This window comes from Rhodamnia argentea, chromosome 4, assembly GCF_020921035.1.
Source record: "Rhodamnia argentea isolate NSW1041297 chromosome 4, ASM2092103v1, whole genome shotgun sequence".
Taxonomy (NCBI): Eukaryota; Viridiplantae; Streptophyta; class Magnoliopsida; order Myrtales; family Myrtaceae; genus Rhodamnia; species Rhodamnia argentea.
This window is the reverse complement of record NC_063153.1, coordinates 18,188,811-18,200,393: the sequence shown is the minus strand read 5'-3', so window position 1 is coordinate 18,200,393 and position 11,583 is coordinate 18,188,811. Positions and strand designations below refer to the sequence as shown.

General features: G+C 39.5%; 2 protein-coding genes across 4 annotated transcripts; both read left to right on the top strand.

The window, feature by feature from the left end:
• The first annotated feature begins 2,326 nt into the window (after positions 1–2,326).
• On the top strand, positions 2,327–5,605 carry LOC115744629 (protein CHLOROPLAST IMPORT APPARATUS 2). Of its 2 annotated transcripts, XM_030679901.2 has the most exons (3): positions 2,339–4,002; positions 4,580–4,735; positions 5,148–5,605. In XM_030679901.2, exons 1-3 carry the CDS (start codon positions 3,019–3,021, stop codon positions 5,202–5,204), a joined length of 1,197 nt encoding a protein of 398 aa, XP_030535761.1. In that variant the 5' UTR covers positions 2,339–3,018; the 3' UTR covers positions 5,205–5,605. The 2 variants fall into 2 exon arrangements, 1 of the variants encoding a protein (XP_030535761.1); XR_004015824.2 differs by lacking the exons at positions 4,580–4,735; positions 5,148–5,605 and adding an exon at positions 4,222–4,440 and having other exon boundaries at positions 2,327–4,103.
• Positions 5,606–9,029: 3,424 nt separating this feature from the next.
• On the top strand, positions 9,030–11,149 carry LOC115744569 (macrophage migration inhibitory factor homolog). Of its 2 annotated transcripts, none has more exons than XM_030679811.2 (3): positions 9,030–9,364; positions 9,539–9,739; positions 10,811–11,149. In XM_030679811.2, the coding sequence occupies exons 1-3, from the start codon at positions 9,254–9,256 to the stop codon at positions 10,844–10,846; spliced, it is 348 nt and encodes a 115-aa protein (XP_030535671.1). In that variant the 5' UTR covers positions 9,030–9,253; the 3' UTR covers positions 10,847–11,149. The 2 variants fall into 2 exon arrangements, with proteins under 2 accessions (XP_030535671.1, XP_030535672.1); XM_030679812.2 differs by having other exon boundaries at positions 10,693–10,811.
• The last annotated feature ends 434 nt before the right edge of the window (positions 11,150–11,583 follow it).

Below are 11,583 nucleotides of genomic sequence, written 5' to 3'. Positions count from 1 at the left end.
CCATCAAATTACTGACTTGGATGGCATGTAGCAATTGACGAGTGTACTATTTTAAATTTTTTACCATCCGTTTGTCACAAGTATACCAGTTTAGAATTTTTCAAAATATGAATAAAATTTAACAGAAACTAACATGGGGTAAATTTGTCATAAATATACCAATTTAAGGATTTTGATGGTAAAAAAATTAATTTAGGATAAATTTATCATAAATATACCAATTTATGATTTTTTTTCGTATTAACATTTATATCTAATCTGTAAATATTAGAATGCGACAAAAAACTACTGAGATTAGAAGGCAAAATGACACAAATGGTCCCTAAATTTGGGTTTGATATGCAATATCATCCTTAAACTTTTAATTTGTTATATGTGGCTGATGAACTTTGATCCAATAGTCATTGTGGTCCTTGAACTCTAAGTAGCATTTAGTAATGTTTAATGTGGTATCGCTAATTTTTCTTCTTCACTTTTGTATAAGGGCCTGGATGAAATTTAGACCTACTTTACCTGCTGCTGGAATGTTTGGTTTAAATCCCAACCAAGACCAACCGCCAACGGGGCGAGCTCATTATCACAACCCTGTCGTGTGAATGGACAAAACCCAAAATTGGCGATACCGATTTCTTCTATGTAAGTTTTAAGATGCTTACAAGCTGTACTATAAACAATAGAGTAAAGAGAAATGAGGAACAAAAATACCAAAAACTTTTTGATTTTGGCACATAACTCACCATTCATATAATTTTTTTACTAGAAATAATCTCACCGTTCATTTTAGTGAACAAAATGAGCCTCATATATACTTAGGGAAAAGTGCTCAGGAAGTCCTAAAGTTTATAACGAAAGTGCGGTTGAGTCATAAAACTTTCAACAAGTGCAATCAAGTCTTAAAACTTATCACGGAAGTGTTACCAAGTCATAAAACTTCCAAAATGTACAATAAAGTCCTAAAATTTGTCACAAAGATGCCATCGGGTTACGAAACTTTCAAAAAGTACAATCAATGGAAGGATATGATTTTACTAATTTGACAAGTTTTAGGATTGATTGCTCTTTTTAAAACTTTGAGGACGTAATTGCACTTTTTAAAAATTTTAGGACTCAATTGCACTTTCAAGATAAGTTTTAAAACTTCCAATGCGCTTATGTCATGTACACATAAGATAGTTACTTTCTTCTTCTTCTTCTTCTTTTCTTTTTTGGAGTTTGACTTTGCACAGATATTATTTTGGGGATTAATAGATAGAAGATATTTCCTCCTGAGAAACAAAAAAGAGCAAAAAGAAAAGCTCAAAAGATGGAAAGAGATAAGAACAGGGTGATCGAATGGTTTATAATATGAACTTCTAATCAGGAGCCAATGAACCCCAAAAGCCCAACGTATGATTCTCAGATGCCACACAAAAAATGGGCAAAAGACACCAAAAAGCTTTCAAATCATTGCCCTTCTCTCTCCTCTCCTATGACATCCAAAAATCGCCTCCTCCTCCTGGACACACGTGAAATCCTGCAGATTTGAAAAGAACCCAAGAACATAGAAAGAGAAGTCCACGTCAGCCCTGAGAAATCTGAGCGAGCCAGTGAGGTTTCGCCATGTCATCAGATAAGAGAACTTTTCCCAGTACGTTTTTAGAGAAAGAAACAGAGGGGGTCCGATCCTGCAGGTGGTATGGGGGGCATGCCCTAGAAAAGATCCTATCTGGAGATCCAATGATCCACGCCCATGATTAGGATGCCGTTCCATCCAAGTATCTCTTTACTGCCTTATCTTAGCATTGCAATCAAACCGAAGTTCCCCGTTATTTTTCTTCGTTTGTTAGAATATTTTTTTGGGTGGAATGACAGAGAGCTGTTCTAATGAATTTGAAATAGTCGTAGACGCATCAGACGAGATTTCTGAATTTCCTCAATCCGTCTTTTGGACAGACGTTTTTCCACAAATATGGAGTAAAACTGAGTTTCTGGCAGAATTCAGGTAAAAGAGAAGGACCTAATTAATCTTCTCTCGAGATTATTTCAGAGTCTTTGATTGAAGTGCTAAGCCACTTTAGAATGGGGGATAGAGAGAGGTTTTACAAGGTGGTCCTCACAAACCAGAGCTGATAATGAGTCTTGTCCCTTCCCCTGTTTCTCCCTCTCTCTATTAACTCAAACAACGACACTTGCCTATTCTCCCATTCCCTCCTCCAATACACTCTATCTATGTAGAGAGAGTAGTGGGTCACGGGGAGGAGCAAAAGAGACCCGTTGAAAGTTCTGTAGATATAACAGATGCACGTCCACAACGGCATAACACAGTGTCTCTGTCTGTCTCTGCTCCCCCCTCTGTTTGTCTCTGCTAAAATTTAACTGTAGCACACTCAGCCTCTTTGATTCCTTCGTTCGAAAATTTTCCTTTCTGAGATATTCTCAATTCTAATTCCTCTTGGCTTGTTTGTCTAAACCCGTCTGCCTTGAGTCGAGAAAGTTCTGATATATAACTGGGTTTTCCTAGGGTTTTGTGACTCTCTCTCTCTCTCTCTTTTGAGTTTGTCCCCCATAGTACAAGAGCTACCAGCTCTCTACTCATTCAGATGTCGAGTCTTTCAAACGTTAGATTCTCCTGATGGCCTTTCGAGTTCATTTTAAAGCTGAATCATCGTCTGAGTGTGGGTTTTCAATTCACAATAGTTCTTTCGGCAAGAGCTTCAGCCTTCAGTAACAAGGTTTAATATTCAAGCAGTCTATCTTTCGAATATTTTCCTTGCGAATTCTTGAGTAAAGGCGAACCTTTGCTAACTGATCATTTCAGAAATTGGTTCTGTGAATCTCCTTCCCAATTAGCTCATCTACACAAAATTTTTCTGATAGCTTTTGCTGTCCCAGACGATCTAGTATTTGCCCAGTGGATTGATTATCTGGTCAGAACTCGAAACTCTAGTCCGACTGAATTTAGTCTTCCCGACCCATTGCACTGATTCCTAGTCAAGTTGGTACTCTTTCATTTTAGTTAAAATTTCTTCTACTTCTCGCATGATGTCTTCGTGTCTAAGCGGAGGCAGCAGAACTTATGCCCTCGATCTTGATATCATCAAATCCCCAACAACATCAACCCGAACTTCGCAAACATCGTCATCACCGTGTTCAACAATCTCCGAATCGAGCGACTCACCACTTGCGATATGCACCCGGAAGCCCCGGACACAGAGGAAGCGTCCCAACCAAACGTACAATGAAGCGGCTGCTTTACTCTCCACCGTCTATCCAAACATTTTCTCCAGCAAACATCTGACAAACCATCCACGTGAATCCGCCAAATCCCATCAAATCCTCGCCGATGAATCCTCGGAAGTGTTGCTTCCTTTTCGAGTCGTGGACGATGATTCCGGTTCTGGGTACTTGCTCCCGCATCACCAGCCAAAGCAGGACAAGTGCTTTTCCCAAATCGAGCCAAAATTCTCGCCTTTCTGCGAAAAGCCTTGCCAAAGCCCAGGGGAGAATGAAATCCAATCCAAGGGCTCGGATTTGAATGTTTGCTGGGAAGGTTTCCAAGAAGATTTCGATGCCGAATCCATCTTGGACGAAGAAATCGAGGAAGGGATCATCGACAGCATCATGGGGAATCTCAGCGTCGACACCAATGTGTCCCATCGAATGTTGTACAGCGACCCGAGCTATGGATGTCGATCGTCTTTGGGATTCGGAATCAGAAGAGGAGTGAGCGCGTGGAGAGACGTTAGCGAAGTGAATTGGTGGAACTTCCCCACCGTCGATGTGCTTGAGATATCCCCGAAGCTCAACAGGAGCTCCAATTCGGCGGAGAAAAAGAAGAGGAGTAAGGTCGAGAAGAACGCGGTCGAATCCAAGGATACGGAGGAGTCGGCCAAAGAGGACCAAACTCCGAAGCCGGTGACTGGGTTGCTGTTGAAACTGAACTACGACCAGGTCGTCGAGGCTTGGTCCGGCAAGGGTTCGCCATTCTCCGACGATTCCGACGGCGCCGGCAATGACGTCTCTGTACGTTCTCTAAACCCTCTCGCCTGCAAAATCTTCCTATGTTCTTAAGACAGATTTCATTAGTTGAAGAATTCAATGTTCGCGCTAGAGCTGACGCGCAAGTAACCGGTGGCGCGTAGGAGTAAGCGCGCTCGGGGGCTTCGTGAAAATTATATATTTTTTTCCAAAACCCTCGTCCTACATTCCTAATATATAATCGTTAATTTCTAACAAAAGAAAGTTTCGTACGTGATTCCGGCTTTCAAGTACAACTAGAAAGTTTCGGGTTTTTGCTTTAAGGTGGGGACCAGCTCTGCGTGAATCTAGTGTGTGGGACCCGCCTTTGCTGTTAATCATACTCTTGTTTTTGTTTAGTGGCTTCGAGCTAATCAAGCTACATACATTGTCGGCCAATCATGCGGTCATCAGCTTCCCATTTTTATTTTTTTATTTTTTTGGGGATATGCTATTTGATTCTGAGCTGCAAATTTCTTTCCTTCGTATCCATTCCAAAGTATCCATGACTAGATTTCTCCTGTTACAAGTTTGCATTGACCTTTTGTCCATTTTGGCTCGATATCTTCCATGTAATTAACAGGCAAGATTGGCCCAGATTGACTTATTTTTGGAGAGTGGGGGAGTGAGGGAAGCAAGCGTTCAGCGCTACAAGGAAAAGCGGCGTAATCGTCTCTTCTCGAAGAAGATTAGGTATCAAGTCAGAAAAGTTAATGCTGATCAAAGGCCCAGAATGAAGGTATTATCTCTCCTCAGCTCCAAGACATGTGACCTAATTATCTCTTCGTTGTCTGCATTTGATTAGAGAGTAATTAGGTGATTTGGTTGGGCCCTCCTCAAACACATTCTTCCTTTCTAGAGAGGAGGGTATACGAAACTTAAGCTTGAACAAGAAGACTCGTCTTCTTCCCTAAGATTTCGATCCATGTGCAGAACTAGCAAGAACTTTTTTGACCCGTTCCGTTCCATTTTTTGGCTAAGTTTTTCTTTACCGTTCAATGACAGAGGCAGAAAACAGAGGTAGATCTGTTTTTGCGAAAGACTTTGAGTCCTTAGGTTAACAGACAAGACATCGACATTTGCCAGCAAAGGTGCTGTCCTGAAAGAGGATGCAATCTCTGACCACATTATATTTCTTCATCTTTTTGCAGGGTCGATTCGTGAGACGACCGAATTCGAGCACATCTGGGTCGAAGATGAAAGGATGACGACCCTACTGTACCAGTGCTTACAGATAAATACAAGATTAAAGAGAGATGGTCCTCCTTGGTTTCGTTTTTGTTCATCAATTTCATTTTGTAGTCCCGAAATGCCTTTTGGTCAGGCTTTGTTGTGATCTTACGGGGGGCAACACAAAACCTTTCGATAGGAAAAAAAAAAAACTTTTACAGAGATCGTTGAACAGCAGCTATAGAGAAGGATAGAGAAGAGCATAGTGAATAGAGCGATTCCTCTCTGCTAACCAAGACTCGTCTTCCATCATCTATTCTGTCCCTTCATTTTCTTCTTGTAGAGTTGCTTTGTCCATAACCGACCGATCATGGGTTGTAAGAGTTATGACCACCGTTGGATGACATTCGAAAATTCGAAATAAATCAGTGGATTCGAACACCATGTGCCTTTTCGAACAATAATTTGTGGTCTGAGCAGAAAAAGATTAACCAAATTGGCGAAAAAACATGCAACTATGTCTCGCAAAATGCAAAATTACGACTTTTTCTCGATAAAAGAATTAAAGTCTAAAATAACTAATTATCGAATTCAAAAAGGACTAAAATTAACAAACCGAATCGAGATAATTCACGGCTATTGAGAGTAATAAGATTGGAGCAACATTTTGGTTTAAAATATAAAAGAAAAGGAAGAAAATGATATTCTCTTCATTAAATGTAATAATCACATAGCATTGCAAAGTGTTGGGTTTTGGGGCTGGGCCGTGGGCCGCCAAAGATGGGCTAACTCAACCCATAACCCACAACAATTGAGATAACTGTAAAAGGCAGTCACTTCTTTTAACGTGATAATAGAATCACGATTCTTCTGTTGTGATAACTTGTGACACGTTCTTTCAACAAAGAACAGTGAAGGAGAAAAGCAATGACAATATTCTACCTCTCCCCCAAACGTCAAACGAACGGACGATCTCTTTTAATAACTGCAATAGGAATTCTTTAATCTGCAAAAAACGAGATATGTCCATTATGTGATATACTTTTACCATCAATTATTCAAGTATGTTTTAGGACATGTTAATTTCGTATAATCCACTGCATATGTATTGGAATGCTTCCCTTCACCAAAATAAAATGATAACGTGGAAATCTAAATTTACAAATCGTTAATTCAATGACTATGATCAAAGTCGAATTGAATCTGAACGTGGTTATTGAAATTTCTATCAGATTTAGAGCAATTGAACGAAGTAAAATTTCGATGCATTCGATAACATTTCTGTTCCAGGAACAATTTCTGTCCATAAATAGTTTTTTCTATTTTTATTTCTTGGACGAGTTTCTGAGTAAAAGAACCATTTGGTAATCGCATAAAATTCATATTTTCGGAATAGGAAAATAACATAAATGCGTTTGTTACAACCCTCAAAATTTCTATTCGCAATTTTTTTTTCATTTCTATTCGATAAAGACTTAACAATTCACGTTTGAATAAAACTAGACTTTTGTAAAGACTTGACTGATCAAGATATTCTAAGATAGCTTTAGAAAATCAATGTAATAGTTAGTAGATGTGTAAAAAATACCCTAGCTAGCCTTACTCGACCTGAAATTTTCAGGGTTTTTTTTGTTAGAATTGGGTAGGGCTGGGTTATGTGTAAATGATTTTGGGTAATTTGACGGTTCGAGCCGAGTCGAGCTAATTCAGTTATGGTTTTGAGTTTTTTTTCTTTTTTGTGCACTTCTTCTTCTTCTTCTTCTCTTCTCACCTGCATTCCAAGAACTCTAAAAAAGTACTATAATTAATAAAAAGATAATATTTAAAGATTCAATTCAAAAATTGATAATATAACTCCACCCTCCTTATCGACTCCCACCACACCCACTTCCTATAAACAAAAAATAGAACTTAATAAAACTCAAGTGTTAACATAATTCATATATGTAAATACAAAGCATTCGAGTACGAACTTCCATGTTTTTCCATTGTTGTCAATTCTTTCATGTTGCATACAAAATTTTTGATGTGTCATTTCTAAATAGCAATTACAACCCAAGAAGTAATAAGGACTTAGCCATAATGGGGAAAAGTACACTAGAAGTGCCATAACTTTTGTACGATGTTCACTTGGGGTGCGCATGAAATCACTTCTACTTCTGGATTTCTCTGCCAGAAGTCAATCCGGCAGGGAAATCCATTTGGTAAAAACCTTGCCGAAGTAGAAATTTGTTTGGTAAAAAAATTGACTTATGGTAGGATTTTCAACTTCTGGTAGAATTTTTAACTTCCGGCAAGATTTTTTGCCAACTTTGAGAAGTAATTTTTTTTTTACTTCTCCACCTTAGAATCACTTCTTTGATCACATTGACCTCCACCGACCGCCCATCGCCGCCAACCGCCCGCCGCCCGCCCGCCCACCCGCCCGCCGCCGTCATGGGGACGCCGCCGCCCGCCACCCACCGACCACCGACCGGCCGTCGAAGATTTTGTTAATAATGTTCTAAAAGTAGAATTTTTCAACCATAATCAAACGAATTTTTCCGATAAGAAGTTAATATGAAGTAAAAGTAGAAAAATCATCTTCCGCTTTGAAGGAGAAGTTGAGAAATCAACTTCTGGTCAGAAGTTGAGAAGTTAATCTGAAGTGTTACCGTGCGCACCCTTGAGTGCCATAATTTTCAAAACGTTCACTTAAGTGCTATAACTTTTAAAAATCGTTCATTTGAGTGTCTTGTTGACGTGGTAGTCGGAAAAGCCGACGTCGCAGTGGGAAAGTTACTTGTAGACGCCGGAAAAGTTACTATAGACGCCGAAAAGATGACGTGGCACACCGGAAAAGTTCTTGTAACACTCAAGTGAATGATTTTGCTCCGACGTAGCACTCAAGTGAACGATTTTTGAAAGTTATGGCACTTAAGTGAATGTTTTGAAATTTATGACACTCAAGTGAACACCGTACACAAGTTATGGCACTTCTAGTGTACTTTTCCCTCCATAATGTATTCGAGGGTGATGAAAGAAATTCTTAACATATAAATTAAAAAGAAATCAAATCAATTAATCTGTCGTTATTTGGATGACAAGTACACTAAGGAATCCAAAAGTATATATGGTCTTTTGCAACAATACAAAATAAAGAAACTAAACCCGACCCAAAATCGGCCCGACGCGACCCCACCCGACGACTTAGGTATGTGCGAGTCGGGTACCATGTAGGGTCGAGTTACGTTGAGTTTGTTCCTCTAAAATGATCTTGTTTCTTTTTTGTTCTAGAGAAGAAAAAAGTAGAATTTTCTTTTACTTCTTGTTTTTTTTTTCAAATGTGTTCCCTACCCACTAATATATTCTAGGGAATATAAAAGTTAAACAAAGTACACAAACAAATTTATGTTCCAAGGAATAAAATAATAGAAAGATAGAGAAATAGACCAGTTACCAAATAGTCCCTTAACCATCCAAATGCTCATGTAAGCTAGGGTGATCGATTTCCAATCCGATCTAGTTCTCGAGTGGTCTAACAGAATCGGTAGATTATCGGAAGGAGTGAGCAACACGGACTTTAATTTTAATGTATTAATTAAAGTTAGGTTTGTACTTAAGAAATAAAAAATTACTGGTGAATTATTATGTCACATTTAAGATATAAAAAATAAAAATAAAAATAAACGGCTCGGCCCGGTTTCCCTTGGAATTAGGAACCAGACTGAAAATCAGCAGCATCAATTTTATGGAACCGATAATCGAACAACGGTTTGGTCTGATTCGGATAGTTTCCAATTCGATCGGTCGGCCTTGCTCATCCATAGTGTAAACTGAAAAACAAAAGAAGAAGAAGACAATAATTTGCGAAAATCAAACAATGCTAAAGTAAAACAAATACTCCAACGAGAAAAGCCCAGACGTTATTCACCTGGCCGTCGTTGATGGAAGAGTGACACGAGGCCGAAAACTCCAGGCGGCTCGTGACACAGCAGACAAACATCCACGAGATCTTATCTTCTCAGGAACCATCCATCCATTCTGTATTCGCCCGAAAGTTGGAGGACACTCCTAACTTTTCTCCGAGCGAAAAGGAGACAGAGAGATGCCGACCTTGAACCTGTACACCAATGTGCCGGTCGACACAGTCGTTGCCTCTGACATTCTCAAGGACGCAACCAAAGCTGTCGCTAAGCTCATTGGCAAGCCCGAGTCTGTTGAGTGCCCTTTTTTTCCTTTTTCGTTAACACCTTAAGTACTATTTACACTGCTCTCACACTGTTCGACGATATTTCTATGTGAGCAATCGACATGAAAGACTTCATTTTGATACTCGCAATGGGCTCTGTACTAATTTAGAGACATGGGTCTGGTTCTGTTTGTTGTGCAGTACGTTATGATACTGTTGAATGGGTCGGTGCCCATTGCATTTGCTGGTACTGAGGCACCGGCTGCGTATGGTGAGTTGATATCCATTGGAGGCCTGGGACCCAGCGTCAACGGCAAGTTGAGTTCCACCATTGCAGAGATACTAGAGACTAAACTTTCCATCGACTGCTCCCGGTTTTACATCAAGTTTTATGATGTTCAGGTTAGTTCATTTTGTTCTGCTCACTGAAAATGATGTCTACATTGTTCTGTTTGGTTTTGCTTCTCTGTTTCCATCACCAAGATGCGCCATTACATGCAGTACTAGAAAATTGTCCTGGTATCATTCAATGTTATCTTGGCGACAAATAGGAAATTCATGCATGTGATCTATACTCCACATGCATACATACATCACAGATATCAAAATTTTCCGTTACAGTTTGCTTGGAGTCAATCTTGTCATACAACAGTGAGTTCGCTTGCTTGATTGTATAGGGTGAACTGAAGGGACTGTCCCTTAATTTACTCATGGCTGTGGGACTGGAATTTTGGCGGGGGAGAAGTCATGAATCTCTCCCCTGGAGGAAAGATTGAACGAATGTGCTGTTATCTTGCTATTGCTACAATATCGTTCTGTTGGTCTACTAAAACAAATTATTTCCTGCCAGAATTCCAAGCTTAATGATGACTAGAGATTCTGCATCTCTTTTCCGTCCTGAATTGCTCCTGGAGTGTCATTAATCTCTTGCCATACTAACAGCTCCAGGCACAACAATCGAATTTCCCATCTCCAGAAATAGAACTTGGAAATATTTGTCTCCTGCCAAATCCTGTTTGGATAATTCTTTTGCGAATTGCTCTGGCGAAAAAGGCTGGTAAAGAGAGAGATCATTTCTAGACCTAGGGATGAGGCATAGACATCTGCTTGCGTGTGCCAAAAGACGGTGTTGACTAGAGTTTGTAACTAGAAAAAGAGGGCACAAAAATGGGAGAAGAAAGTAAATAAGGTGGTTTAGTAAGTGAGGTGTTTATGAAATCAAATTATGAATATTCAAATTTTCTACTAGCAAATTTCTGGGGGATAAATTTATGCATATAACTTTTGCTTCAAGTTAACGTGTCATCAAAAAGAAAGTTTCCTATTCTTAATGAACTTTAAATACTATTTTGCAGAATGAAAACTGTAACGTGCATTTACATGGACAATGATTTCTGTTATGCTTTGAGGAGACAGATTCCTCTCCATCTTCTTTACCCTTTGCTAACAGATATTACACTTGCTTATGTCCAGAGATCATTCTTTGGATTCAACGGGTCAACTTTTTGACCAGCAACATCTGTAAGAGACCCCTGGAATGGTCCACTTTGTGCATAAGCTTGCTATTAGCAAGTACTTCTGTCGTATCAACCCCATTTGGAGATATCATCAGCAACTGCTAGCTTGTACCTGCATTGAAACAACTATAGAGTACATTCACTTTACAAATTTCTAATATCCTTCTTCCTTGTCTGTTTTCTTCGTCTTGTTTCAGGTTTCTTTCCCTTTGGATTGTCTGAAGCCGTTATTGTTCAGGCTCCCATGCAATGAATTTTAAGTCTAAAGAGCAGCCACTAACCAATTGTGCTCTAAGTTGAGTTCCCGAGTTACTTTGCACCGAGGTTATGATCCTGGTCTTGCGATCTCTTAACCATTCTGGTAGCTGAATAGTATCCTAGAACACATTGCTCTTGTTTTGGTTGTCCTCCGGTTAACAGCCAACGCTGGATCTCTTTGATCGGTAGAACTGGTTGGTGACACATTAAATGGATTAATCTATGCTTTGACGTTAGAAGAAAAAGACTTCACTGGTTATAGGTTTTCTTGATCTATTGCGAGTCTAGCTCAATCGATTGGTACCAGCAGGAGCTAAAAAGAGAGGAAGACCATGGCCTGGGGCACCTTTCAGATTATCCCGTTTTCCTAAACAGGTGCAAGGCAAATCCATTTGTTGTAAAACGCGTTACTTTTTGCGTAATACAAGCCACAACAATGATAAAGGACCTAATGCCCTAAAAAATTTCGAC